The sequence below is a fragment of the Scyliorhinus torazame genome, chromosome 6, assembly GCF_047496885.1.
Source record: "Scyliorhinus torazame isolate Kashiwa2021f chromosome 6, sScyTor2.1, whole genome shotgun sequence".
Classification (NCBI taxonomy): domain Eukaryota; kingdom Metazoa; phylum Chordata; class Chondrichthyes; order Carcharhiniformes; family Scyliorhinidae; genus Scyliorhinus; species Scyliorhinus torazame.
In genome coordinates, this window is record NC_092712.1 from 321,403,435 (window position 1) to 321,430,307 (window position 26,873).

The 26,873-nt window shown below is 47.5% G+C and overlaps 1 protein-coding gene across 8 annotated transcripts in view; it reads left to right on the forward strand.

The window, feature by feature from the left end:
* LOC140425632 (cadherin-12-like) overlaps positions 1 to 26,873 on the forward strand; it is a 774,748-nt gene that overhangs the window by 727,263 nt on the left and 20,612 nt on the right. For 7 of the 8 annotated variants that reach the window (XM_072510140.1, XM_072510141.1, XM_072510137.1 and 4 more), the window contains 2 exons: positions 9,173 to 9,294; positions 21,450 to 21,567. In XM_072510140.1, the coding sequence (XP_072366241.1) occupies positions 9,173 to 9,294; positions 21,450 to 21,567 (240 nt within the window). Of the gene's footprint in view, positions 1 to 9,172; positions 9,295 to 20,993; positions 21,077 to 21,449; positions 21,568 to 26,873 lie in introns of those variants that run through there. The other variant, XM_072510144.1, reaches the window with a different exon arrangement.

The window sequence follows — 26,873 nt, forward strand, 5'->3', positions numbered from 1 at the left end:
CTGGGTGAATGAGTAGGTGAAGACCTCTTGAAGTGACACAGCTACCACGTCTATATATGGAGGGTGAGGCATGCAAAGAACAATAGGTAAAAATTTGAATGGGCTTAATAAAAGGGGATGAGAAAATATACATACAGAGAGGTCATGGGAACATGCCTGATATCTTTTGAACTAATCTTATCTTATCCCACAACCCTACATCTCAAAAATTATTATCATTGGTTGGAAAGCAGTTTGGGGCATCTGGTGGCCATAAAAGGCACTTCATAATTGCAAGTCTTTCTTTCATTTTTAAAACCGTGGGTTACATGCCTGAGTTTTCAGAACATTTACCCTCTTATTTTTAAACGCGCCTAACAAGTGGAATTATTTGTAATATAGATTTTAGGTGATAGCGAAGCCAGAAATTCCTGCTTTTATTTAAGATGCAAATTTAGTCGCTTACTTTTTTTTAGTGATTTTGCATCAAAATTGGTTTAAAATATTCGAATCCATAAAACCAAATCCACTTGTTTGGACTGTTAGCTTGACCCAATGTAGCGCAGGCACTTAAACTCTCACAAAAAGAACACTTGTGTTCTTGAGTTGTCTCCTGTAGTTCAACGTTATCCTTTGAAAAATGAAGCGATTCTGTTGTTTAATGGCACAAGGTGCCGGTGATGGACTGCAAAGCATCTCTCAGTAAACATATTGCAATCAGTAATCTCCAGGTCAATGCTACACAGTGCAACGGCAGTCAGTGCACAGTGCTTCTCCCTAACAATACAACTGGAATCAGAAAACAAGGGTATCAAACACCTTTGGAGTGATGAAGCTTTCCTGTGCAGCTGAACTGAATACCAAATAAATCTGGAGGAGTTGTGCACTAATGGAAAACACCAAGAAACGAGAAGTTGAGGATTCACCATCCAGTGTAGCTAGGAGCTGCCCTCAAGGTCAAACAACGGTTGCTGACAGTATCAGTTGCAGCTTTATCACCATCACAATGCCTTTGTGATGGACCCCTATATCATCATTGATTTTGCTGGAGAATGAATCCTGGCAGGCATAGAATCAATGTTGCCCCCAATCCAGTCAGTTTCCTGACTGGCAGGGTGGGTTAAACTTATCCCCATTGGAAAGGTGTAAAGTCAATGTTGCACCTGGTGTTATGGGTTAACATCCTGGTGAGTTTGGTTAAAATGTGTCAACTCTAGCTTGGAATTTCACATAAAGGATGCAGCTTCTTCCCTTTTATCCAAAGTCAAATCATTAAATTATGTCGAACGACACGGTAGCACAGTGGTTAGCACTGTTGCTTCACGGCGCCAGGGTCCAGGTTCAATTCCCGGCTTGGATCACTGTCTGTGCAGAGTCTGCTTGTTCTCCCCGTGTCTGCGTGGGTTTCCTCCGGGTGCTCCGGTTTTCTCCCACAAGTCCCAAATGATGTGCTTGTTAGATGAATTGGACATTCTGAATTCTCCCTCCGTGTACCCGAACAGGCGCCGGAATGTGGCGACTCGGGGATTTTCACAGTAACTTCATTGCAGTGTTAATGTAAGCCTACTTGTGACAATAAAGATTATCATTATAATAATTCAAAAATAATGTAATAACTACATTCCCACTTTGTTGTGTTACTCATATTCCCCCTTTAACCTTACAGAACAATTCAATTCTTAGTGCAATTCATCTGTAGACTCTCTCAACCTGCATCACATTGATATTGAAGTTAATATTGAACATCATTTGAGAGTTGCGTTAGTTTGGAATGAATCACACATATTGTAAAGGTGATATTTTGTACAAAGTTTAAAAGCAAGTCATTGGCTGTCCATTTATTTCAGCAGTTCATGTACAATCACAGATTACAAGAACACAGCCGATGTACACACTCAGAATAATTTCTTCCTTTTAATGCCCTCCCATCTGTCATTTGTGAAGAAATTATTTCAGTAAAACGATGTTAATGATATTTAAGATTGTGCTGAAATTACATAAAATGAAGATTGAACGTCTGCAGCAAAGTCATAAGCATGGAATATTACAACATAATAACAAGTGAGTCATGGGAGTTTATTAAAATAATTGACTGTTTCCAGAAAATGAGTTAGAAGGAAAGTAAGAGTGTAATGTGTTTGGGGCGAGATTGAGTGAGAGTGAGAGTGAGATAGAGATGGAGAGAGAATGAATGCTACGAGGTTGGAACACGTAAATGGCTTGATTGAATTTCCTAGTCAGCTGAACCCTGATATTGTTGTGTAACACTATCCTCGCTTGCTGTTGTTGCTTAAATAATGGCACAGAAACCCCTGGGAAGGTCTCGTGCTGGGCAGTCTGCACAGATGTGCCTGCTGGTGACCTCTGCCACTTAGCCTGCCACCGTATTCAATAAAATATGGGCAGCAAATAACATCTATCTCTGGGTAAATGTAGCATTTTAATCATTCCACATTCAAAAAAAGATTTAGCCCCGAGTGATTCTCTCCACATTCAACAAGAAAATAACTTACCAACCTGGAATCTGAGGGCCTATTTCATTGTCATGACTCCAATACCAGGTTTCAGATAAGCTCTAGATGCACCATTAAAGAATCCAAGGGTAATCTTTCTTGTTGGCTTACTGCCCCTGATAAACTATTGGGCCTTAGTAAGTCCAGGTTTGGAGTCTTCCAGCTTTGCCCCTGCCCTTGTCCCATCTTGGTAGCACAATGGTTGCGCTGTTGGACCAGTAAATTAGAGGCCAGCACTAACAATTGAGAGCCATGAATTCAATCCTGCCATGGTACTTGGGACATTTTAAATTTGTTAAATAAGCCGCGAATTAAAAAGCTGGGGTGGGATTCTCCAATAATGTCCCCACTACAGTGTCAAAACGCGGGTGAATCACTGTGGACTTTCCTGAAGAAAGTCCGGAGTGATTCTCCTACCTGAAGGGGGTTACCAGGGCCCCGGAGTGCTCCACGCAGCTCCGGATGCCAATATGGGGCCCTGCACGTCCGGCCGCAGGTCCGCGCTTGCGCACGGCGGCCTGTGTCGGCCGCCCCCGCACGACATGGCGGACCTACACCGCGGACAAAAAGATTGGCCACCCCCTCCCCGAGACCACCCGTGCCTGCGGATCGGTGGCCCCCGATTGATCGCCTGGCCGTCGGTGAGACACCCCCCCGGTGAAAGATCCCCCCGGCCCCACCAGGGCGGCCGCTGACTGAGTCCACAGCCGCCACGCCGAGTTCCCGACGGGTGGGACCATGAGAGACCCATGCCGTTGGAAACTCGGCGAGTTACACTTGGAGAATTGCCGCGGGGGCCTCTATCAATGGCCCCCGACACACGCTGCGTCGACCGCGCGCGATTCACGGCGATTTTCCGGGAACCGGAGAATCGCATGAGCAGCGTTGCTCTGGATTTCGGTGTCAACGGCCATTCTCCACCCCCGGGCCGATCGCGATTTTGGCGCGGAGGATCGGAGAATCTCGCCTGTGGTCTTTGTCCTTCAGCCCGATGAATGGGAACAATTGCAACCTTGCAGATTGCAAAACCCAGCCATCGTTATTCTCCGGCTCTTTCAATTAATCAGCTTTCCAGGCAACGTTCCTTTGAGAAGTCTTGTACAAGTTTAGATTTTGCTGCAAAGGCGCACAATCGCGAACCTGAATTGAAAGGACGTTCGTCAGCAGCTCAAAGTTACAACAACCTTCTGCCTTTCTTGTCATCGCTCCCCCTTGTCGGTTTCACGCTGTGTGCTGCTGTACTTACTGAAGCTTTTCCAGTTAAGGTTGAAAGCTTGTTCACAGTGGGGCCTCTCCAATGGCGACAATACAGAGAAAAGCAAGTAGTGAGGAAATAATGCAGATCATCGGGGCACAATCATTAACATCTGGGATTCGTCATTTCAATGCTGTTCCTTTGTGTTCCTAATAGATTCGACAAGGCTGCCACTGCTTTGTAAAAAAAACAAATTTCATAAAAGGTTGAAGCACATTGGCAGAGAAAATTGTACAAAGCTGTTCAGAGCTGGGGCAAAGCTTTGTCATTTTTTCAATGAATAAGTGAAAAACATTGCCTCTGTTTTTTGAGCATCAACTTCATTAACAAGTGCTTTATATTAAATAAATAATTCAAGCACAAACACTTCTGTAATACATTGCTGTGGTGAAATCTGTCCCATTTATATTGTGGGACATCTTCCATCGCACGTTGAAGTGGCAAAAATCCAAACGTCTTCCTGGCTGTTGAGTAACCACATGTTTTTCCGTCTTGTCAGAAATTGGGTAAATGACCACAACAAGGTGTGAACAGGCTGGCATTGTGGGGAAAAAAACGGGCATAGTATAAATACTCAAAACAAAAATGCTGATAGGTGTCGGTGCGTTGTGTAACACATTCCCAAACCAAGCTGGAACAGCTGTGAGCCACAAATGAAAAGTGAAATGTATCAGAAAAATATTTATTTGGGGATGTGAAGCTGGCTTTATTTTGTTTCTAAAAAGATACTTGAAAGTTGTATGAAGAAAGAAAGACTTCGGGAGGTAAGGATCCCTAACGATCTGTAAAAGAATGAAAAGTACAAGACTGCGTGCCAGTCTTTGGTTTCAGTACAAGAAGAGTGGGAATATCGGAATATATTCAATAAGAAATTGAATATAGGATCAGGAGCTTAAAAGAACAGGAGGAAACATTTCACAGGAGGATTCTTCATGAGTTGATCTTCAGTAATGTTGAAAAAGACAAAGAAAATTTGTGATAAGAGGAGATGGAGTCTAACAGGGAAAACGGGATTACTTATCAGACAGTTTGAGGAATGTAAGAACATCCTCAAAGTAGTATTCTAGTCTTGCATAACACTTCACACTTCTACTAAAATGCTAAGAGCTAACGGTCGAATATAACAGAAATAAAACAATCAAAATATCTTGAAGACACCTTTCGTAATGGAGATTTGGGAGTTCCAATTGAGGTCAAAGCAGGCAGTGAGTTCAGAAATGCGAACAAATGAAGCTTTGTTGACCATATCCAAGATGTGCTCATTCATCATCCTTGTGCTCGGTGACCTACTTTGTCTCTCCGTCGAGAAATGCCTCAAATATTACAATTTCTGTGCTGAAACCTCCCCATGGCCTGTTTCCTTCCAACCTCTAGGACCTTCTCCAGCTCAACAGCCCACATTGTCTCCAACTGCAAATTCTTGGGCAGTCCTAATCCCCTACTTTGTTCTCCCATGGTTGGGGGGTGGGGGTGGTGGTGGTGGGGGCAGGGGGGAAGCGGGACTTCAGCTGCCTACGCTCTAGAATTCCCTCTGCCACGCCACTGCTCTTTCTTTCTTTAAGAACCTCCCACAAGGCTTTGAGCAAGCCTTTAGTCACCGCAGCTTACATCTCATTCATTGTTTCCATTTTGATTTTTTAAACTAGCTTAACATACCAGTGAAGCATTTTAACCTGTCCACAACCTTTGTCACGATTGACCGATCCATCGTTTCTTATCTAACCAGTGGTAGCCAGAGAATCACTGACAATGGCTTCACTTCCTGTTCCTGCACCGTGACCTCTGGAGTTCCCCAAGGATCTATCCTTGGCCCCTCCTATTTCTACATGCTGCCCCTTGGCAACACAGCAGAAAATACCATGGCAAAATCCACATGTGTGCTGACATCACCCAGCTCACTATCACTTCGCTCATCATTATTTTCTAATTCATCCATGGCCTTATCTCCCCTCTCTCTTTAACGTTCTGCAGTTCTACAACCCTCTGAGTCTCGGCCCTCTTCCCATTCTGACCTCCTGGACTTCCCCAAACTTCATTGCCCCCCCTGGGATTTATTTTCAAACATTCACTTCATTCCTTAAATTTATATAAGTCGTGTCAGGAAAACAAATATGTTTTTACAGGATTTATGTTTGTATTGGTAAACATTAGAAAGAAGAGCCGCAATTCAGCGGACATGAAACAAAGTTCACTTTCGGGCGTGTTTGCGGGTAGTTTGGCGGTGGCTGTAGCGTCGAGATTCTCTCCGCTATTCATTCATCGGCACTTTGCCAGTTTTTGGGGTCTCAGAAGTCACACTTTAGATGATTTCAGGCTGGTGAGCCGTGTGGTAGTCAGTATTAGGGGTATTACGGTACCCAGGTTGATGCTGTGAGACCATGAGTGTGGGAGGTACCTGAGGCAGGAAGATCATTGGTGAAGCCTGCCTGCTGGTTCCGCCCAGTAAGGCGGAGTATAAGAGTCTGGGTCTCCCTAGCAGCCCCATTCTGTACCTGCGCTGCTGCTGGGGGACACATCTAGTCCAATAAAGTCTTCAATTGTCATCCAATCTCGCTTCTGGAGTCATTGATCAAGCATCAAGCCGAGCGTGGCAGCACGCAGATCGGGGCCCCATTTTGAACAGCCGCCCCAATCTCTGTACCTCCCTTTTCAGCACACCCCCCACTCTCTAGAACCCCCCTCACCTATTCCCCTGTGCCCTAGACCCCTCCTCGCCACCCCCAACCTTTTCATGGCCCCTGGAACCCCCCTTCTAATTGGCAAGGCCACCCACCCCCTCTACAGGCCTGACCCCTGGCAGTGCCAACCTCGCATCAGGACACTTTGGCACTGGCATCCTTGCCGTGCCCCTGGAATCTTGGAAGTTCCACCCAGGTACCCTGGCAGGAACACCGAGAAAGCAATGGCAATCTATGAGCTCCCCCGACCTCCAGGCCAATTCAAAAGGCACATGTCTTGAACATATTCCAAGAAGCACCCTTTTCTCCTGGAACATAAATTGTTCTGATCTTTTGAAATTTGGAATTCTTGCATTTGTCCTGATGAATGCAGGATGAAGATTTTCAACAACACGGCTCTCTTTTCAGCAATGATGTATGAAGTAAATCTCCCGAATGTGACCACATCATATTTCCTGATCAGTGTGTTGGTCTGATCCCAGCTGGAAGAGCTGTGTTCAGTTCTGGACATAGCGTCTCAGTATAAAAATAGTGGGTGGGACTTTCTACCCTTCCTGCAAATGGATCTTCCTCTGAAAGTGACCCCCGCAGCAGCTTCACGGTGGCAGTGCGGGCGGGTGAGCTGTGCAAGATGTCATCGATTTGGCGGGACCAGAACATCCTGGTGGGGATCAATGGTGAGCTACTTCTGCTATAGTAAGACCAGCCACTGGGATGGCATCATCCTTGGATGAAGTGGGGAACAGAATGGCCTGAATGATACAGGGGCTAATAGGGTTAAATTATGAGGAGAGGTTGCAGAAACTCGGGTATAGAGGGTTGCGGGTGATCTAATCAAGGTACTGAAGCTAATAGAAGGATTTGATATGGATCCAAACAGATCTCCCCTTCATCCTAAGAATGTTGAACACGACAGAAACTTACGTAGAAAGTAGAAGCAGGAGGAGGCCATTCGGCCCTTCGAGCCTGCTCCACCATTCATTATGATCATGGCTGATCATCAAGTTCAATACCCTGACCCCGCCTTCCCTCCCGTACCCCTTGATCTCTATAGAAACCTACATAGAATGTCTGCCCCTATTTGGTGGGGAAACAGTCATCTTATTTTTGGATAGGATTGCTCCACTAAAGCTGTCATCAGAATGTAAGACATTGTTGGGGCATCGGAAAGGACAATTTACTCTCCATCTTCTGCACATGAAGCTCAATCTTCCCAATATTCGTAAAGAGTTCAAAAAGTGGAGCAAAGTCTTAATTGCCAGTAATGCTATCTCGCAACACAAAATAATCACCGAAAAAATGAAAAAGCAAATCAATAAAATCACACCTGATTGTCAGATAAGTTAGGACTTTTTATCCAGAACTTCAGAGCTCTTGGTTAGTGTAATGGGGGCACACCCCAAAGATGCACTTCAGGACCCCCACCCAGAGGTTCACAGGTAAGGACTGTGTGGTAAATGCCCCTGAACTGCAAACTTCCAAGGGGCAATTACCCTGCACTGGGAACCATCCATAAAATATCATTTAACTTGCAAAGATTTGATGTTTCTGACTGTGTTACATCAATTGATACCCAAAAAAAGTTAACAGAATTAAAATCACTTCTAGCTCCTCGACACCAAATCCCCATGGGGTTCCCCCCACACCCCTGAACCCCAGTGGACTCCCCCACCCTCGTCTCTTGGCAGTGGAACCATCTCATCCCCTCTCCCTCCCCCTCCCTGGCTCTGTGACCCCTCTGAGCAACCAGCCCCCCACCCCCCCACACACACACACGGACACACACATCGTGGCTTTCCTTCCACCTCCCATCACCCCCCTGTCAATTATTCAATTACTAGGGGGTATAGGTTTCAGGTGCGAGGGGCAAGGTTTAGAGTAGATGTACAAGGCAAGTTTTTTACACAGAGGGTAGTGGGTGCCTGGAACTCGTTACTGGAGGAGGTGGTGGAAGCAGGGACGATAGTGACGTTTAAGGGGCATCTTGACAAATACATGAATAGGATGGGAATAGAGGGATACGGACCCCGGAAGTGTAGAAGATTTTAGTTTAGACGGGCAGCATGGGCGACGCAGACTTGGAGGGCCGAAGGGCCTGTTCCTTTGCTGCACTTTTTTTTGTTCTTTGTACTTTTATTCATTCCTCGCCCTGTTGTTTGGATGTCCAGCCCCTCCCCCTCTCCATCCACCTCCACAGGTTGCCCGGACTCTATCCCCCCCCCCACGCCCCCACCCCCAAATTCTAACAGTGCTGTTAACAAGGGGACGTGTGTACCTGGCATCTGATTCAGCATTGCTGGGAGCAGTGCCCGGGGGCAATGCCCAGGGAAGTGTCGGGGGAGCAGGCGGTTGTTGAATAGGAGGGCGATCCGTGGGGTTGGGATGTGTGTTCTGCAGGGAGCGAGGATGGGTACTTTGAGTTGGGAGGAGGTTGGGGGTTGCGTTGGGGGGAGGGGGAGCTGAATTAAATTGGCGGGTGGGGGGGGAGTTCTAGTCCAAATTGTAAAACCCAAGTTTCTGGTAGTGGGGCGGGCTGAGAAGCAGGAAATTATTTTTTTAATGCTACATCTGATTGAGAAATCAACAAACATAGCACATTAAACATTCTGATATAAAATCCTAACTCTTGGCAGTTTAATTAATCTCAGAAATTTCTCTCCTTCACTTTGTGGATGTGCATTTATTTACTCTTATTGATGGCACTGTCTATCTATAAATATATATCTCCGTGTTTTTTATTTCCCCAGGTAACGCTGACCTAGTTAGCAAAGTCCCTGTGACCATTCAGGTTTTAGATGTTAATGAATATGCACCAGAATTCTCTGTGCCTTACGAGACCATGATGTGTGAAAATGCCAAGACAGGCCAGGTACAATATCTAATCTATTTAAAAATGCAATGTCACAAAAGAAAGACGCAGGGCTGTTTTTGAGATTTTGCTTCAATGTGCTAATTACAAGTAAGACATGGCCGGGAGTTTCCTGTGAGCTTCTGTCATTGGAACCTCGGCAGGCGTCTGACTAAATTACCGCTTACTTGTGATTTCTGGTGATGTTTTGATGGCTGATCATCCAACTGTTCAACTCCGGGCTGAGGCGTTAATGAGCAATGGCGGATAAGGGCGACCTACAACCTGGCCAGGGAATTCTCTCCCCCTCCTATATGTAGCCTATATGGTATCTCTTCTACCCGCCACACCATACTCCCATCCAAAAGGAAGGAATAAGGCAGAGTGGGAAGTGGAAAGTTCAAACGAAACCTGAAAGAGAGCGAGAGAAACAAAGAAAGAGAAAAAAAGAGCAGTGCGAATTAGGAACAGAGGCAGGTTATTGACCATTGTTCCCTGTGATTGCACTGGCAATGTGGAGGGGGCTAGCTTCCTGATTGAGGGTGGGGGGCGGCGGGGGCCCACAGGTATGGAGGGTGAGACAGAAGCCCTACTTGCTCAAATTCTATTCCTAAGCTAATTCCTCCTCAAATCTCTGATTGACCATGTGCACTGCAGAATGAAATCGACTGATTAGAATTTTTAATCATTGAATGATTCTGAAGGTCATTTCCACCTGGCAGATAAATTTCAATACGTTTTCACTTTTCTACCAATTTGTGCGGGTGGCCACAATAATTATAATAATAATCTTTATTATTGTCACAAGTAGGCTTACATTAACACTGCAATGCGGTTACTGTGAATAGCCCCTAGTTGCCACACTCCGACGCCTGTTCGGGTACACAGAGGGTGAATTCAGAATGTCCAATTCACCTAACAAGCACGTTTTTCGGGACTTGTGGGAGGAAACCGGAGCACCCGCAGGAACCCCGCGCAGACACGGGGGAGAACGTGCAGACTCCGCACAGACAGTGACCCAAGCCGCGAATCGAACTTGGGACCCTGGAGCTGTGAAGCAACAGTGCTAACCATTGTGCTACTGTGCCGCCCATGATACATTCCAGCAATATTGTCAAATAGCAATTAAAATCCTGATGTGGTAACTGTGAGCTTGTACTGCATGGAAATGCCATGCAAATGGTGCACTGATTGCGTATGAGGTTCCTTGGCCTGATACTTGAAAAATGCAGCATTGTATTAAAAAAAGATGGTTAGCATCTTCATACCAATAATAGACAGCTCAATTTCACTTCAAAGCTCTTTGAAGCAATTTATTTCAGGTCACTTTGACATTGCTTCACATAAATATTTAATATTAATGCTAGACAACAGTATCACAAGTTATGATACATACTTGCACCACCAATAGATCACAGTAGATTCCATCTCTGATGTCTGTGTCAAGCCAATATCCTCCAATCATTATGGACACTCACTGTAACTACTGTGCAATGATTGGATTTAAATTCCTTTTTTAAAATAAATTTAGAGTACCCAATTATTTCTTTTCCAATTAGGGGGCAATTTTGCGTGGCCAATCCACCTAACCTGCACATCTTTGGGTTGTGGGGGTGAAACCCACGCAGGCACGGGGAGAATGTGCAAACTCCACACGACAGTGACCCAGGGCCGGGATTTGAACCCGGGTCCTCAGCGCCGCAATCCCAGTGCTAACCACTGCGTCACATGCCGCCTGGGATTTAAATTCCTGATCATATTATATTTCACCTGATTTTACACTCTGCCTAATGGACAATTTTGATCCACCTTCCCAGCCTCAAACTGATGGGATTGGGTGTACTATTGACGATATACTCACCCAATTTTGCTCTCCATTAAAGACAATGAGTAATATCACGGTGGAGGGGGATTTTCTGTGCCCCCGCAGCGTGTCTGGTAGCGGGATTCTCTGTTCGTGCCGGGTTTTCCCATGGAACCCACCACATGTCGCTGGGAAACCGCAAACAAACAGAAAATCACCACCCCCCAGTATCATTCTCATAACCCTGTGCATTCATAGAATCCCTACAGAGCAGAAGGAGGCCATTCAGCCCATCGAGTCTGCATCAACCCTCTGAAAGAGCACTCCACCTTAACCCAACAACCACTAACCTAACTTACACATGCCTGGACACTAAGGGGCAATTGATCATGTCCAACCTAACCTACACATCTCTGGACTGTGGGAGGAAACCGGAGCACCCGGAGGGAACCCACAAAGACACGGGGAGAACGGGCAAACTCCACACAGTCATCCGAGGCCGGAATTGAACCAGGGTCCCTGAAGCTGTGATGCAGCAGTGCTAACCACTGTGCAACCATGCTGCCAAAATTCTTCTTTTCAGTTAATGGTCTAATTCCCTTTTGAATGACTTCATTGAATCTGTCTCCATCACACCGCCAGACAGTACATCCGAGATCCTACCCACTCGCTGTGTGAATCTGTCTCCACCACACTCACAGACAGTACATCCGAGATCCTACCCACTCGCTGCATGAATCTGCCTCCACCACACTGTCAGCATGGTAGCACAGTGGTGAGCACTATTGCATCACAGTGCCAGGGTCCCAGGTTCAATTCCTGGCTTGGGTCACTGTCTGTGCGGAGTCTGCACGTTCTCCCCGTGTCTGCGTGGGTTTCCTCCGGGAGCTCCAGTTTCCTCCCACAAGTCCCGAAAGACGTGCTGTTAGGTCATTTGAACATTCTGAATTCTCCCTCTTTGTACCCGAACAGGCGCCGGAATGTGGCGACTGGGGGATTTTCACAGTAACTTCATTACAATGCAAGCCTACTTGAGACAATAAAGATTATTATTATTAAGACAGAACATTCCAAATCCGAACCACTCGCTGTGTGAATCTTCCTCCACCACACTCACAGACAGAACATTCCAGATCCTAACCACTCGCTGTGTGAATCTGTCTCCACCACACTCACAGACAGAACATTCCAGATCCTAACCACTCGCTGTGTGAATCTGCCTCCACCACACTCACAGACAGAACATTCCAGACCCTAACCACTCGCTGTGTGAATCTGCCTCCACCACACTCACAGACAGAACATTCCAGACCCTAACCACTCGCTGTGTGAATCTGTCTCCACCACACTCACAGACAGAACATTCCGGATCCTAACCACTCGCTGTGTGAATCTGTCTCCACCACACTCTCAGACAGAACATTCCGGATCCTAACCACTCGCTGTGTGAATCTGTCTCCACCACACTCACAGACAGAACATTCCAGATCCTAACCACTCGCTGTGTGAATCTGTCTCTCTCACTCTCAGACAGAACATTCCGGATCCTAACCACTCGCTGTGTGAATCTGTCTCTCTCACTCACAGACAGAACCTTCCGGATCCTAACCACTCGCTGTGTGAATCTGCTTCCACCACACTGTAGCATTGTAGCACAGTGGTTATCACTGTGGCTTCACAGCGCCAGGGTCCCAGGTGCATTCCAGATCCTAGCCACAAGCTGCGTGAAAAACAACTTTCTTGCTGGCAGCTGTGAAATCTCTTTCCAAACTTCACCCCACCATCAAAACTCAATCCTGGGGGTTTCCCATCTGGAAAGATAGCTTAAACTTGGCTGATATGCCAAATGGGCGTGTAAAATTAATGGAAATGCAGTTCAAAATTATACAACCCCTTTTGAAAAACCGACCAAAAAAGTGTCAATTATAAACAAATTGTAAATTCTGCCACTAGATGGTGCTCTAGGCTGTCAAACGTCTGGTTTTGGATTGTCTCGCCTTCCACAAGGGGACTGTTGTCTTGAGATCGAAACTGTGCGATGGCTGTGGTGTATGAGACTTGGCGTAATCAATCACTCTTTGAACTAAATCAGATGGTTTTCTAAAGCCTGCAAGATACGCAGTCACTCCAAATTATCATCTTTATTATGCAAACTAAATGGTAACTGCATGCTACTTTCTCGAAAATCCAGTGACAAAGAGTGAGCGCGAATAAACATTCACAAGAAACCCTGCATAGTAGTTTCATCACTGAACCCTCCCATCACTGGTAATTCACACGGCCCGTTCTCGGTTGGAGAAAGTCCCCAGAAATAAGGGACAGTCTGGAATATCTGGACACCACTCAGCAGTTTAACCTGTGGACATCCTCCCATGATTCACTCAGTAAGTTAGTACAAGCAGAATGCAGACATTCCAGTTTGCGAATCAACTCACTCCTTCGGTATAATGGGAGGAGTTTCACTTTAGTTCTTCACTGTACACTTTGCTCAAGTCAGCTTCAAGTAACAGACAGTAACAGACTGGATATAAGAGTTCAATCTCTCAGTTATTTACCAAAGTCTCCGCCCCCCCCCTCCCCTCACTCGAAGAAGCCTCTAATATATTAAACAAATAGAATTGGCATTTTTGGGGAGAGGGAGGTTAAGACTAAGAGGATCAAAAGTGAATTGGGACAATAAGTAAACTAGGCATTCACACTGAAAAATGTTTCATGATTTTAGATCAATGGCTTGATTAATGTTGTCATCTACACTGGGGCAGGCTGTATGAAAAGGGAATATATCTTTGTACTTAAAACAATCAAACACAACCCCCCCCCCCCCCCCTACGAATCACAAACACACCCTCAAGATTCACAAATACACAGTTGACACCCTGGGGGTTACCATTGATCAGAAACTGAACTGGACTGGCCACATTAATACTATGGCTCCAAGAGCAGTTCAAAGGCAAGGAATCCGTCGGCAAGTAACACATCTCCTGACCCCCCCAAAGCCTGTTCACCATCTGCAAGGCACAAGCCAGGCGTGTAATGGAATACTCTCCACTTGCCTGGATGAGTGTGGCTCCAACAACACTTAATAAGCTCAACACCATCCAGGACAAAGCAGCCCGCTCGATTGCTCCCCCTTCCACAAACATTCAAACCCTCCACCACCAATGAACAGTGGCAACCATGTGTACCATCTACAAGATGCACTGCAGTAACTCATCAAAGTTCCTCAGACAGCACCTTCCAAATCCATGACCGCTACCATCTAGAAGGACAAGAGCAGCAGTACCTGGGAACCCCACCACCTGGAAGTTCCCCTCCAAGTCACTCATCACCCTGACTTGGAAATATATCGCCGTTCCTTCGCTGTCGCTGGGACAAAGTTCTGGAATCCCCTCCCTAAGAGCACAGTGGGTGTACCTACACCTCAGGGACTGCAACGGTTCAAGAAGGTAGCTCTACACCTACTTCAGAAGGGCAACTAGGAGTGGGCAATAAATGCTGGCCTAATCAGCAACGCCCACACCCCAGAAATACATTTTAAAACCTTACACAGTGGGAGAATATTTTAAGCATTTTAAAATCCATGAGTGCAGAGTATAAAGTTTGGTGACTTGCTGGACTTCAGGCTGAACTCGATATTCCTCTTAAGTCAGCGCCAAGCTGGTTTGAAGATGTTGACTGATGATTTGTCTGTTCTTCTGAGGGGAGCAGCTGTGGGATTGTGTTCTTTTTAAAGTCACTGCTTGCGGCACATGGAAAGTTATAAATGGCAGACTAGTTTGAAAACTTGCAAAGGATCTTTATTTCTGTGGGGTGTCTCTTGCGCTTGTGCTGGTTTTCAGAGAAAACAGATGATTAAACACTTGTCACGTGCTCAATTGACCCCAAAATAGTCAGAGGCTGTCAATTCCAAATGCTTTGTGAATGAATCCCTTCCACAGCAGAATTCCATTGTCCATTTGATTATATTGAATGGTTTCTCTTCACCTCGTGATTGCACTGGTGCTTTGCTAAAAGGAAAGGAGGTGGTCCACACTCCTACTCTTTGTCGGTAATTGTCTCTGTGAGGACTTAAAGACAGATAGGTTGGTGGTGTTCTTTGTGTTGCTTATTTCAGAATGGTTGCCGTAGTGTTCACAAAGACCACAGAATAGCTTTTAACTTAAAGCTATGATTTTATTTACACTACTAAACTGGGATTCAACACTTAGTCCTTAAGAATACACAACTGATCAATAACATCTAACTACACTCAGCTACTGCTAATCTCACTACTGGTATAAGCTATAATCTGACCTTATTCACACTCTTCTGACCTTCTCCAGCTGTCTCCTGCAAGCACTCCTCCCCTAGGTCCAGCATCACTGCTTTATATAGTGCTATCTGCAGCTCCCTCTCGTGGCTACTCTTGACACTACATTAACCCTTGCAATGCTGATAGTTGTGATAATACCACAAGGTTGTCCCAATGCCAAAGGTTTTGGACTGTGGAATGTACAGTGATGCAAATGTGCAGCTACCTTTGACTGATTCCAAATCATTGCAACAAGGTTTTAGTTTTTTTAAAATTCAGTTATTCGTTTCTGTCCAGTAAATCCATGAAGTCAATTTTTATTCAACACGGGGCATGATCTTCCCAAAAGAGAACAAAGTGCCCCAGCTTGCCCGTTTAACCGCGTGTTTTCTGGCATTCACAGTGCCGAGAAACACGTGGCTATTCAACGCTGCTCGTGTAGAATAAGGGCCTAAACGGGAAACGGGCGGCCGAGGTCGCACATAGACTCATTTTTTACAACGAGGAGCTCCGCTCGCCGGAACTGCCCGTTGTAGCGTCAGGTCAGGACACCATTTTTAAATGGCATTCCCCTCTCCGAAACCCACAAAATCAAACACGACCTTCCCCCGGCCCGAACAGAACATAGGATAGTCGCCCAGGTGCCCATGGGCACCTTAGTGCCAGGATGACACCCAGGTGCCACTGACAGGGTGCCAGGCTGGCACTGCAAGGGTACCCAGGTGGCACCAGCAGGCACCATCCTGTCCAAAGGGCAGCCCCTGGGGGCCTCCGATCCCATTGGAGACCCTCATGAGTGCCGTTCCGTCTGCTCCCTGCAGTGCTGAACAGCACTCATCCAAGGTCCTCGAGGCAAAGGGATTGAATCCCAAAGCCTCAGGAATCTGCATGTTAGAGTGACACTAACTGCCTCGCTCTAATATGCAGATTCGCCAGAAAATGATCCCGCCCATTATGGGCAGGATTCCCCTTGCAACGTCTCGTGAGATTGCTTTGAATCTCACGAGGCGTTATGAGCCGGGAGAATCCCGGGAGCGGGGTCTTTTACCGTTCACTAGTCATGGCTTCAAAGCAGAGAATAGCAGCATGGGGTACAGTACAACTCATAATGAGATGTACTACTGCATTGTTCCCTCTACCCATGACGTAAGGTAAAGTCGCCAAAAAAGCCCCAGATGACCATAGGCTGCTTTCCCCTTTGAGGGAGAGAGCTGACTGGTGGTGATTTAACCTGAGGGTCACCATACCTAAGGTTGAGAAGTTGGGGCCGCGAGCGCAATGAGGCCAGTGAATAACGGGAGAGACAAGAAACGAGAACCACGTCAGGTGCCAAACCGTTTGCGATGCAACCGGCCCTCTCCCGTAGGCGTAATCAGGATCTCGCTGTAGCGTGGCGAGAAACCAATTATCACCACTTAAGGCCCATCTCCAGACAATTAATGGGAGCCATCCAACAGCCTCCCGTGACCCAGCAGCCTCCCCAGCAAGTGGTCACGCTGGTGCCGATTAGTGCTCCTTTTGAAAGACGTGGCTCTGGCAGAAGGGCTGCCACGGGGAGCCGAGGAGGGGAGCCGCCATCTTCACTCACATGAAGTGAGCCCAGGGCACTGGGCATGCTTCACTGTGCTCGGTGGGGGGAGGGAGGGGTGCAACCTGGGGGTGCTGCCCTGGATGCGAGTAGGCCACCATGGGAGGCTGTGGGTATCGGATCTGGCCAAGGGGAGATGTCGGACATGTGCGGTTCCGCAATGCCGGTCCCTGGACCATGCGTTCCCGTTCTGGGGGCAACCCCAGTCCCTGCCCCACCAACCAGCCATAACTCCCACTGATCGCGGAGGCCTCTGGCCTTGCGGTTGAATGCAGTTGCGAATAGGAATTAGCATTCATGGTTAATTCAGCAGTTCATCCACCCGTGAGTGGGAGGACCATGTCGCATATGAGTCATTGCTGAGCATCCCAATCCCTCCCTGCTGCGTGGACATTGTGCTTGAACACTGCAGGCGGCAGCATCACAGCGGCAGAGGCCAACCTCTGATCATCCAGAGGATGGGCCCCAGCCCTGGGCACATGTCCTCGGCCGGGTATGTGTGGGCAGGGCGTGTCGGGTGGGGGCGGGGACCATTTCTGGGGCATGGGATTGGTGGTCAGCCTGCGTCATGGAACAAAGAGCCAGAGCCATCATACTGGTTGTGATGAGGTTATTTTAATGTTCCTCTTACAAATGTACACCACTGCCCCACTCTCCCGATGGTGCCGCCCCATTATCCTAACCTCATCAAGCATCCCACAACACCCCCTACCCCCAACTCCTTACCTGCCCCTTGGTGCCCTCAGTGATCTTCGATGTGTTTGGCCTTCCTTGCTCTCCTGCTACGTCTAGGTGTATCCTCAGGATGCACGTCAGAGGTGGAGGCAGCCAGACGCTTATCACGTCCTATGGCCATTGAGACCCCTGGCGGGCATCCTCTGGGGACTCTGAGGCCGGTGGGCTCCGGCTCACTTGTCGGTGTCACACGGACAGCCTTGCCGCCCTGTTCCGGGTGCTGACTCCGAGACACGGCCTCATCAGAGGGGTGGAAATCGATGGAGCTGGTGGCCACCATTGCTGGTCCATAGCAGCTGGATTGAGCCCCGGATGGCCCTGCACCATCTGGCTCTGCCAACCCTGGCGGCTCCCCGAGGTCTACAGCATGGGTTTGACGTCCTCGGCCATGCCCTGCAGTGACTCGGCGATGCCCACCTGCGACTGGGACAAGCTCTGCAGTGCCACGGCTATTCCAATCCGAGAGCGGGACATGTCCCGCGGAACCCCATCAAGGTCAGCCTGGTACTGGGTCACATTCCCCAGCGAGCCGGACATTCTGCCGAGACCCTCAGCCATGGCCGTTACCGACTGCGCAACGCCTTGGACGCCTTCAGTAATAGTGCCAACATCGTGCACCAGGCTCTCCACTGCGGTCGCCAGCCGAGAATGTTGGTCTTGGTGCCGTGCATTGCCGGTGACATCCCCTGCACCCATAGCCTCTGGGACGCTTCCAACCTGGGGGAGTGTCGCTGCCATCTCTCTCTGGATGTCCCGGCCGCTCCCTAACGTCTCCATCAACTCCGGATAAACCTGGTCCGGAGGCTCACCATCAGGCTGAGACCCAGCTGGGTCCACGGATCCAGCAGTCCTCCGACTGCTGTCTCACCGGGGGGTTCCTGCCTCCACCTAATGTGCATCAACGACTGTGTAGTTCTCACCAGATTGTGCCCCAGAAGTCTGACCACTAACATTGCCCACCGAGGTTGTGTATCTGTGCTGGTGGAAGGTGGGGATGACAGCTGTGACGCATCGACTGCTGCATCCTCTGAGCTCTCCTCCGAGGTGGTCTCGCGGAGGCAGGGGAGGGGACTGCCCTGGATGGGCTGGAGCTCTCGGCTGGAGGACTTGCAGGGAAATGAACACGTGGTCAGTGAGAGGGATGGGTCATTCTGGAAGGCATTAACTACTCACGTTTGACAGGTCCTCCGGGTGGGGCCTGGTGGATCCTCACCTCTGTGGTATGTGCCTCCCCATCGGTGACAGCCCACTGCTCGGCCACCCCCATAACCTCCAGGGCCGGCTCCTCAAAGGTCATGAGGATCCTTATGTCCGGCACCCCTCCACCAGTCTGGGCCCTCTCCCGGCGATTGTGGAAGAGATTCTCCTGTGGAGACACACAGAGGGTAGCCACACATGCGCTTCACATTGGTAGGGGAGGGGTTGGTGTGACGGGAGGGTTGGGGTGAAGGCTGGGGAGGGGGTGGAGGGAGGGCTGTGAAGGGAGCTGGGTGAAGGCTGAGTTGGGGGCAAATGGAGGGTTGCGGGGGGGTTCATGTTGGCAGGCGGGGGGGTTACGGCGGGGGATTGCCAGCTTACCTGTGTTGCCAGTGCAGGTCGTTGACCTTCTTGCGGCACTGGATACCAATCCTCCTGGTCCCGGCGAATCGGCTGACGTGTCTGCGTTTGCGGCGTGAAGCCCCTGAGACCTTGTTAAGTGGACCAATTAATGTTGTATTGCATTGCTGGCCTCACCGGGCCGAGCACCAGGAAGCTCGCGGCAATTCCTGCTCGCTACCACACTTAGAAATCTTTCCGGAGAATCGTGCCTATATCATGTCACTGAGCAATGGTTCCGTCAGTCGGAAGTACACTGCCTTATGGCTGCTTGCTTCCTAAAACCCATTGAACCATGAATATTTGACTGGTTTCACTCATCCCAGTTCTGCCGCAGGTAGCTGTAGTCCCTGTTTCATCATTATCGACATCCCTGACCAGGGCAGCTTGTGCTCTGCTCGCTCAGTGTGTTCGGTGTCCATGATCGATGCCGCTTAATTAGCCTATTCTTCCATTCAATGAAATCATGGCTGTTGTTTTATTTAATCCTGACTTTCCTGCCCAATCACCATGGGGCGGGATTCTCTGGCCATGTCTGCCCGGTGATCGGAGAATCCCTCCCCAGGTCAATGGTCTTCCCCTTGTCCGCGTCTCGCCCGTGGCGTTCTTGCGGCAGTCGGGACGGATGAATCCATCCCCATATCCCTTGATTCTATTAGTGCCCATACACGTATTGCTCCCAATCCTGAAGTTGCTCACTGATTGATCAGGCACAGCCCTCTGGAGTTCAGGGGCGAAATTCTCCTCCCCGCCCCGTCACATTTCTGCGTCGACCGGCCGGCGGGAGTCTCTGTAACACCGGCCAGTCAATGGGGTTTCCCATTGTGGGGCAGCCCCACGCCGTCGGGAAACCCCCGGGCGCCGGCAAAACGGAGACTCCCGCCGGCGGAGAATGACGCCCCAGAATTCCAAAGATTTACAGCTCTCTGAGTTATGAAATTTTCCCCTGAACTCAGTCCTGAATGGCCGCCCCTCACCCTGAGCCCATTATCCTCCAGTTGTACACCCTCCAACACCTTAGCCTCTGCCCGGTGAAGCTCTTATACCTTTCAATAATATCGCCTCCCCGACTGTCAAGCTTATTATATGAGGGGCACCTACCTGGCTCTCTCCATCTCTCCAGGGGACAAATCAATGACAGATCTAGGGAGGCCAAGCTCCTCCTGCCCCGCATGTTTTCACCATCAATTCTCCTTAAAAGGTCCTGAACCAATGTGTGACCCAGAGGAAGTCCTTTTGCTACTTTGTAAGACTGTGGAATAGAAATGTTTTATAAGCCACAACTTTAAACTCTTTCGGATTTTGTGATCACTTATGCAAATGGAGGAAAGTGAAATGATCTTAAATCGCTCTCTTTCTCTCCAAGTACGGTCACACAGGAAAGTAGACAACTTAAGTTAGCAACCTCTGATGCCACCCTGCACTAAATGAATGAGCAATTGGAGCAGCTTCCACATGCCCTCCCCATTCTCCTCTTAAGCAAACACTGGCCGTGTAACATTCACTGCTCAATAACTGACTGTTAAAGGTGGCAAATAGACTGCACCAGAGAGCTGTTAAAAGCACAACTGTCTGTGAAAAGGGGTGTTAAGTGCTCTTAGAAACGTGTCACAGGCAAAAACTGAGCACTTATTGGACTCAGAACTACAGGAAAAATCAGGAGCAATCAGATGGGTCCCCAGTCCTTAAAATAAATATCAGCAAGTTTAACTTGTGCTTGTTACCAGCTGGAGTCAGTCAGCGCAGCAACATCACAACAGATTCAGGATCAGCGCTCCACTTTGATCAGGTACAATTGGTTCAAATCTCACAAAATGCAATGCAGCAAGCAGCCTGTTAAGGTTTGTATGAATATCCTGTCACATTTGCATTTTATTGTATGATTAGACTTTTATACCGAGGCGGTTTTGTTACATCAGCTTTCTGTGTGTCAAAGCTCTTCTGCTTCAAGTCTTCTGGCAGATGAAACTTCCAAACCCTGACAGTGTTCTCCAGCGCTGTGCTGAGCCAATCACGGGCGGTTATTGTGCGTGGGAGGGCACAGCTCCCGTTTGTTGTTGGGGGGGGGATTGAAAGATGTTTTATATATATATATTTTTTTAAATGATGCAGGATTAACTTAATGCACCGAGAGTCATTTCCCCATGCTGTGATCTTTTCAGATTATTATGACGATCAGCGCTGAGGATAAAGACATGCCAACCACAACGCCCCAATTCCACTTCAGACTGTCATCCGAGGCAGCCACCAACCCAAACTTCACAATTCAAGACAATGGAAGTAAGAACTGCCGCTTCTTTCAACAACAAAAAAATAATCTCTCTTATCAAAAATAACAGGCTATGTCTCTTCAAGATAATTACATTTTTATAATACACATCCAATCTTTGTTGCAAATGGTTTTAAAAACCATTGTTGTGCCATCTAGCTGACTAGTGGGAGCAACACAATCTTTCAAAATTATGACAGCCTTTATCTGAGTAATTAGCATCACAGCAAGTTGATCCCGGTGTTGGAATTCTTTGAAGATACTTATTCATGCAAAAAACTTGCAAATTACAAGTTTCTCCATTTTAAGCTGACAACTCTGTGGCTAACATTGTTTTCCTGGCATTTTCTAATTTCACTCACAGCACTACATTCACATGTTAAAGTGATTTCGGTCTCTATTTTCCATGGTTATCTGGTATAAATTACATAGTTTGTTTGTTATTCAGAAGAGATTATTTAAAGTTGCCTTTTGAAAGTTGAGACGGCATAAATGTTTTTTCCTCTCGCTATTCAAAAAAGATAACAGGGCAGATTTTCTTCCGTTTTGCATTGTGGGTAGACAAAGGTGCCCCGGTGTGAGGGGCTGTTTCAAAAACACGCCTCTTCCTTGTTCAAGTGCCAGGACGGGTATGGCAAAGCCAGACTGAGCCAGTCATCCCCGCAACTAATGAAATGCCACAAGATTCAACCAGGCCCCTTTCCAGCCTCATCTCGTTCAGGTTGCCAACTGAACACATCTCAAGTGACCTGGCGTGGCACGGTAGCCCAGTGGTTAGCACTGTCGCTTCACAGCTCCAGGGTCCCAGTTACGATTTTCGGCTTGGGACACTGTGCGGAGTCTGCACATTCTCCCCGTGTCTAGCGTGGGTTTCCTCCGGCTGCTCCGGTTTCCTCCCACAAGTCCCGAAAGACGTGCTTGTTAGGTGAATTGGACATTCTGAATTCTCCCTCCATGTACCCGAACAGGCGCCGGAATGTGGGCGACTAGGGGATTTTCACAGTAACCTCATTGCAGTGTTAATGTAAGCCTACTTGTGACAATAAAGATTATTATTGTGGTATGTTGGTGGCATACTACAATATGCCAATACTACAATAGGGGCTGGTTTAGCACAGGGCTAAATCGCTGGCTTTGAAAGTAGACCAAGGCAGGCCAGCAGCACGGTTCAATTCCCGTACCAGCCTCCCCGAACAGGCGCCGGAATGTGGCGACTAGGGACTTTTCACAGGAACTTCATTTGAAGCCTACTTGTGACAATAAGCGATTTTCATTTCATTTTTCATTTTCATAGCAGTGTGCCACCTCCCTTAGCTGCAGTCTTTTAGGCAGCGTCAATAGGAACATAGGGTTGTTATGGGCCAGGGTTTAGAGGACACCAAAGTGTATCATGGAGTTCACCTGACCCCCACATTTAGTAGATTATGGTTATGGGGAGCACAAGGGCCCACTTTACAGGTGTGATGCAACAGAGATCTAAAGTGCTTTTAAAAACAAAACTATGTTTATTTATGAATCCAGTTAACACTTTATAAACCCACAGTAAACGTATTAACAACTATCAACACCATTCATTCCCACAGATACAATATTCTATAAGGAACCCTTCATAACTTTCCGAACAACATCCCTAAGACCAAAAGACCCTTTTTACAGAAAGACAGCAGGTTTAAATTCTCTGCAGAAACAGGTATTACTTTGAAATCTTCAAATGATCTGGAGACAGTCTTTAGATTGCAGAGAGAGATCAATATCCAGCTGCTTGCTTTGCCTGCAGCTAACCAGCTCTGAAAACGAAACTAAAACACACTGTAGCTGCCTGCTCAAAAACGAAAGTGAAAGTCAGCCAGCTCCACCCACACTCTGACATCACTGCACCTATTTAATAAACACCCATTTCTTAAAGGTACTCTCACATGACAGGGTCAAGCAGAGACAGGAGAGGGTCACCACATGGAAATCGGAAATTACATAACTTTACAGAATTATTAATGCCCTGAGTTTGTTCGATATTTGTTGGTCAGACAGTGTTGGTAATTGGGTTGAAGGAAGTGGCACGGCTGGAATGGACCTTGGAATGAGATGGTTGGTGTGATAGGAATAGGTTATTATTGCATGCATGACTCACATTGATCCAATTCTATTACATCAGGGTATTGAGGGACACAAAATTTGGGGCGAATGGAGTTGAAGTATAGATAAGCTGTGATCCAGGAACATAGCACCAAGAACAGGCAATTCAGCCCCTTGAGTCTGTCCCAGCGTCCAGCTTGATCACAGAAATCCCCTGTAGGTTTAACCACATAACCTTTCAAATTGTTAAAGTCAGTTCGAGCGACCAAAACTGCCGTCCCCCACCCAAAAAAAAGCAAAACAATAACTGAAATAAATTAATCAGTGTTGTAACCGCAAACAGCCGGTGATGCAGCTGTGATACAACGGCACGGGGGCACAGTGGTTAGCACTGCTGCCTCACTGCGCCAGGGACCGGGTCGATTCCAGCCTCGGGTGACTGCCTGTGTGGAGTCGGCACGTTCTCCCCGTGTCTGCGTGGGTTTCCTCCGGGTGCTCCGGTTTCCTCCCACTGTCCAAAGATGTGCAGGTTAGGAGGATTGGACATTCTAAATTGCCCCTTAGGTTGAGGTTACAGGGCGGGGGATTGGACCTCGGTAGGGTGGTCTTTCAAAGAGTCGGAGCAGACTCGATGGGCCGAATGGAAATAAACTTGCAGGATCACAGGGATCAAGCAGGCGTTTGGGGCTGACTGGCTCGTTCTTCGGAAACCATAAATAATTCTGTGGTCCGAGCATTTGGTTTCGGGGGCAGGGAAACTTCCCGACTCCCCAAACCCAAGACGGGAGGAACTGCCTCACCCCCCCGGATTTTCATTCCGGGAGTGGGCGGGGGTAGATTTCAAAGGCCACCAATCATAATGGCACAATCATTCTCCAGCTAATTTTGTAAAACACAAATTTTATAATGAAAATAGACAGATAATCATAATGCACACACAATAGTGCTTCGTTCATACTTCTCGAGGAGCGAAGTTGCCATTCAACTTGAAAAACCGATGACTAGTTTGATAACTCAAATGGACTGTGTATAGAAATTGCACCTAATGGCTTCGTGAAAATGCATTCCTGCAAAGAAAATCCAATTTCTAAAACAGGATTGTGGCATTCCATTTTAAAGAGCGGAGACTCCACACGCTGGAAGATACTTGCCAATCACAGAAAACTCAGTGGACGTAAGAATGCGCTGGTTCTGATTGTGTAATGACTTCACATCTAGAGCAATGAGAGTCCTAAATTTAATAGCTGTCAGCCTTGACTCAGTGGCTATTATCTCTGAGTCAGAACACTGTGCATTCGAGTCCCACTACAGCGACTTGAACCAATAACCTTGTCTGATATCGCAGTGCAGCACTGAGTGTGTGCTACATTGTTGGTGGTGCGCATTTCAGAGGATAGAACAAGGCCCTGTCTGCATTTTCAAAAGGATTTAAAATATATTATGGCAATATTTGAAACAGAGGAGACGGTGTCCTGACCAACACTTGGCCAACACCCACGCATATCACATTGCTGTTTGTCAATCTCGCTGTGTGCAGATTGGCTGTCCTGTTTTCACGTGATACAAAATTGACAACATTTCAAAAAAGTCCTCCATTGTCTGTGAAAACAAGGCAGCTAAATGAGGCCCTTGACGTAAAATAGACCAAGCCTGATTTCTCCAGATACCGGAGGGCTTTCAATTCATCCTACCACCCACCCAAAGTTCGAATCACGGCCCACGTTCATCCTCAGAGGCAATAGAAGAAAAGAAACTGCCAAAAATTGATAAGTATGTACCGGTCAGACAGGGAGGAAGGCGTCGAGCGAGGGAACCATGGTTTACCAGGGAAGTGGAATCTCTTGTTAAGAGGAAGAAGGAGGCCTATGTGAAGATGAAGTGTGAAGTTTCGGTTGGGGCGATGGATAGTTACAAGGTAGCGAGGAAGGATCTAAAGAGAGAGCTAAGACGAGCAAGGAGGGGACATGAGAAGTATTTGGCAGGAAGGATCAAGGAAAACCCAAAAGCTTTCTATCGGTATGTCAGGAATAAGCGAATGACTAGGGAAAGAGTAGGACCAGTCAAGGACAGGGATGGGAAATTGTGTGTGGAGTCTGAAGAGATAGGCGAGATACTAAATGAATATTTTTCGTCAGTATTCACTCAGGAAAAAGATAATGTTGTGGAGGAGAATGCTGAGTCCCAGGCTAATAGAATAGATGGCATTGAGGTACGTAGGGAAGAGGTGTTGGCAATTCTGGACAGGCTGAAAATAGATAAGTCCCCGGGACCTGATGGGATTTATCCTAGGATTCTCTGGGAGGCCAGGGAAGAGATTGCTGGACCTTTGGCTTTGATTTTTATGTCATCATTGGCTACAGGAATAGTGCCAGAGGACTGGAGGACAGCAAATGTGGTCCCTTTGTTCAAAAAGGGGAGCAGAGACAACCCCGGCAACTATAGACCGGTGAGCCTCACGTCTGTAGTGGGTAAAGTCTTGGAGGGGATTATAAGGGACAAGATTTATAATCATCTAGATAGGAATGATATGATCAGGGATAGTCAGCATGGCTTTGTGAAGGGTAGGTCATGCCTCACAAACCTTATTGAGTTCTTTGAGAAGGTGACTGAACAGGTAGACGAGGGTAGAGCAGTTGATGTGGTGTATATGGATTTCAGCAAAGCGTTTGATAAGGTTCCCCACGGTAGGCTATTGCAAAAAATACGGAGGCTGGGGATTGAGGGTGATTTAGAGATGTGGATCAGAAATTGGCTAGCTGAAAGAAGACAGAGGGTGGTGGTTGATGGGAAATGTTCAGAATGGAGTACAGTCACAAGTGGAGTACCACAAGGATCTGTTCTGGGGCCGTTGCTGTTTGTCATTTTTATCAATGACCTAGAGGAAGGCACAGAAGGGTGGGTGAGTAAATTTGCAGATGATACTAAAGTCGGTGGTGTTGTCGATAGTGTGGAAGGATGTAGCAGGTTACAGAGGGATATAGATAAGCTGCAGAGCTGGGCTGAGAGGTGGCAAATGGAGTTTAATGTAGAGAAGTGTGAGGTGATTCACTTTGGAAGGAATAACAGGAATGCGGAATATTTGGCTAATGGTAAAGTTCTTGAATGTGTGGCTGAGCAGAGGGATCTAGGTGTCCATGTACATAGATCCCTGAAAGTTGCCACCCAGGTTGATAGGGTTGTGAAGAAGGCCTATGGAGTGTTGGCCTTTATTGGTAGAGGGATTGAGTTCCGGAGTCGAGAGGTC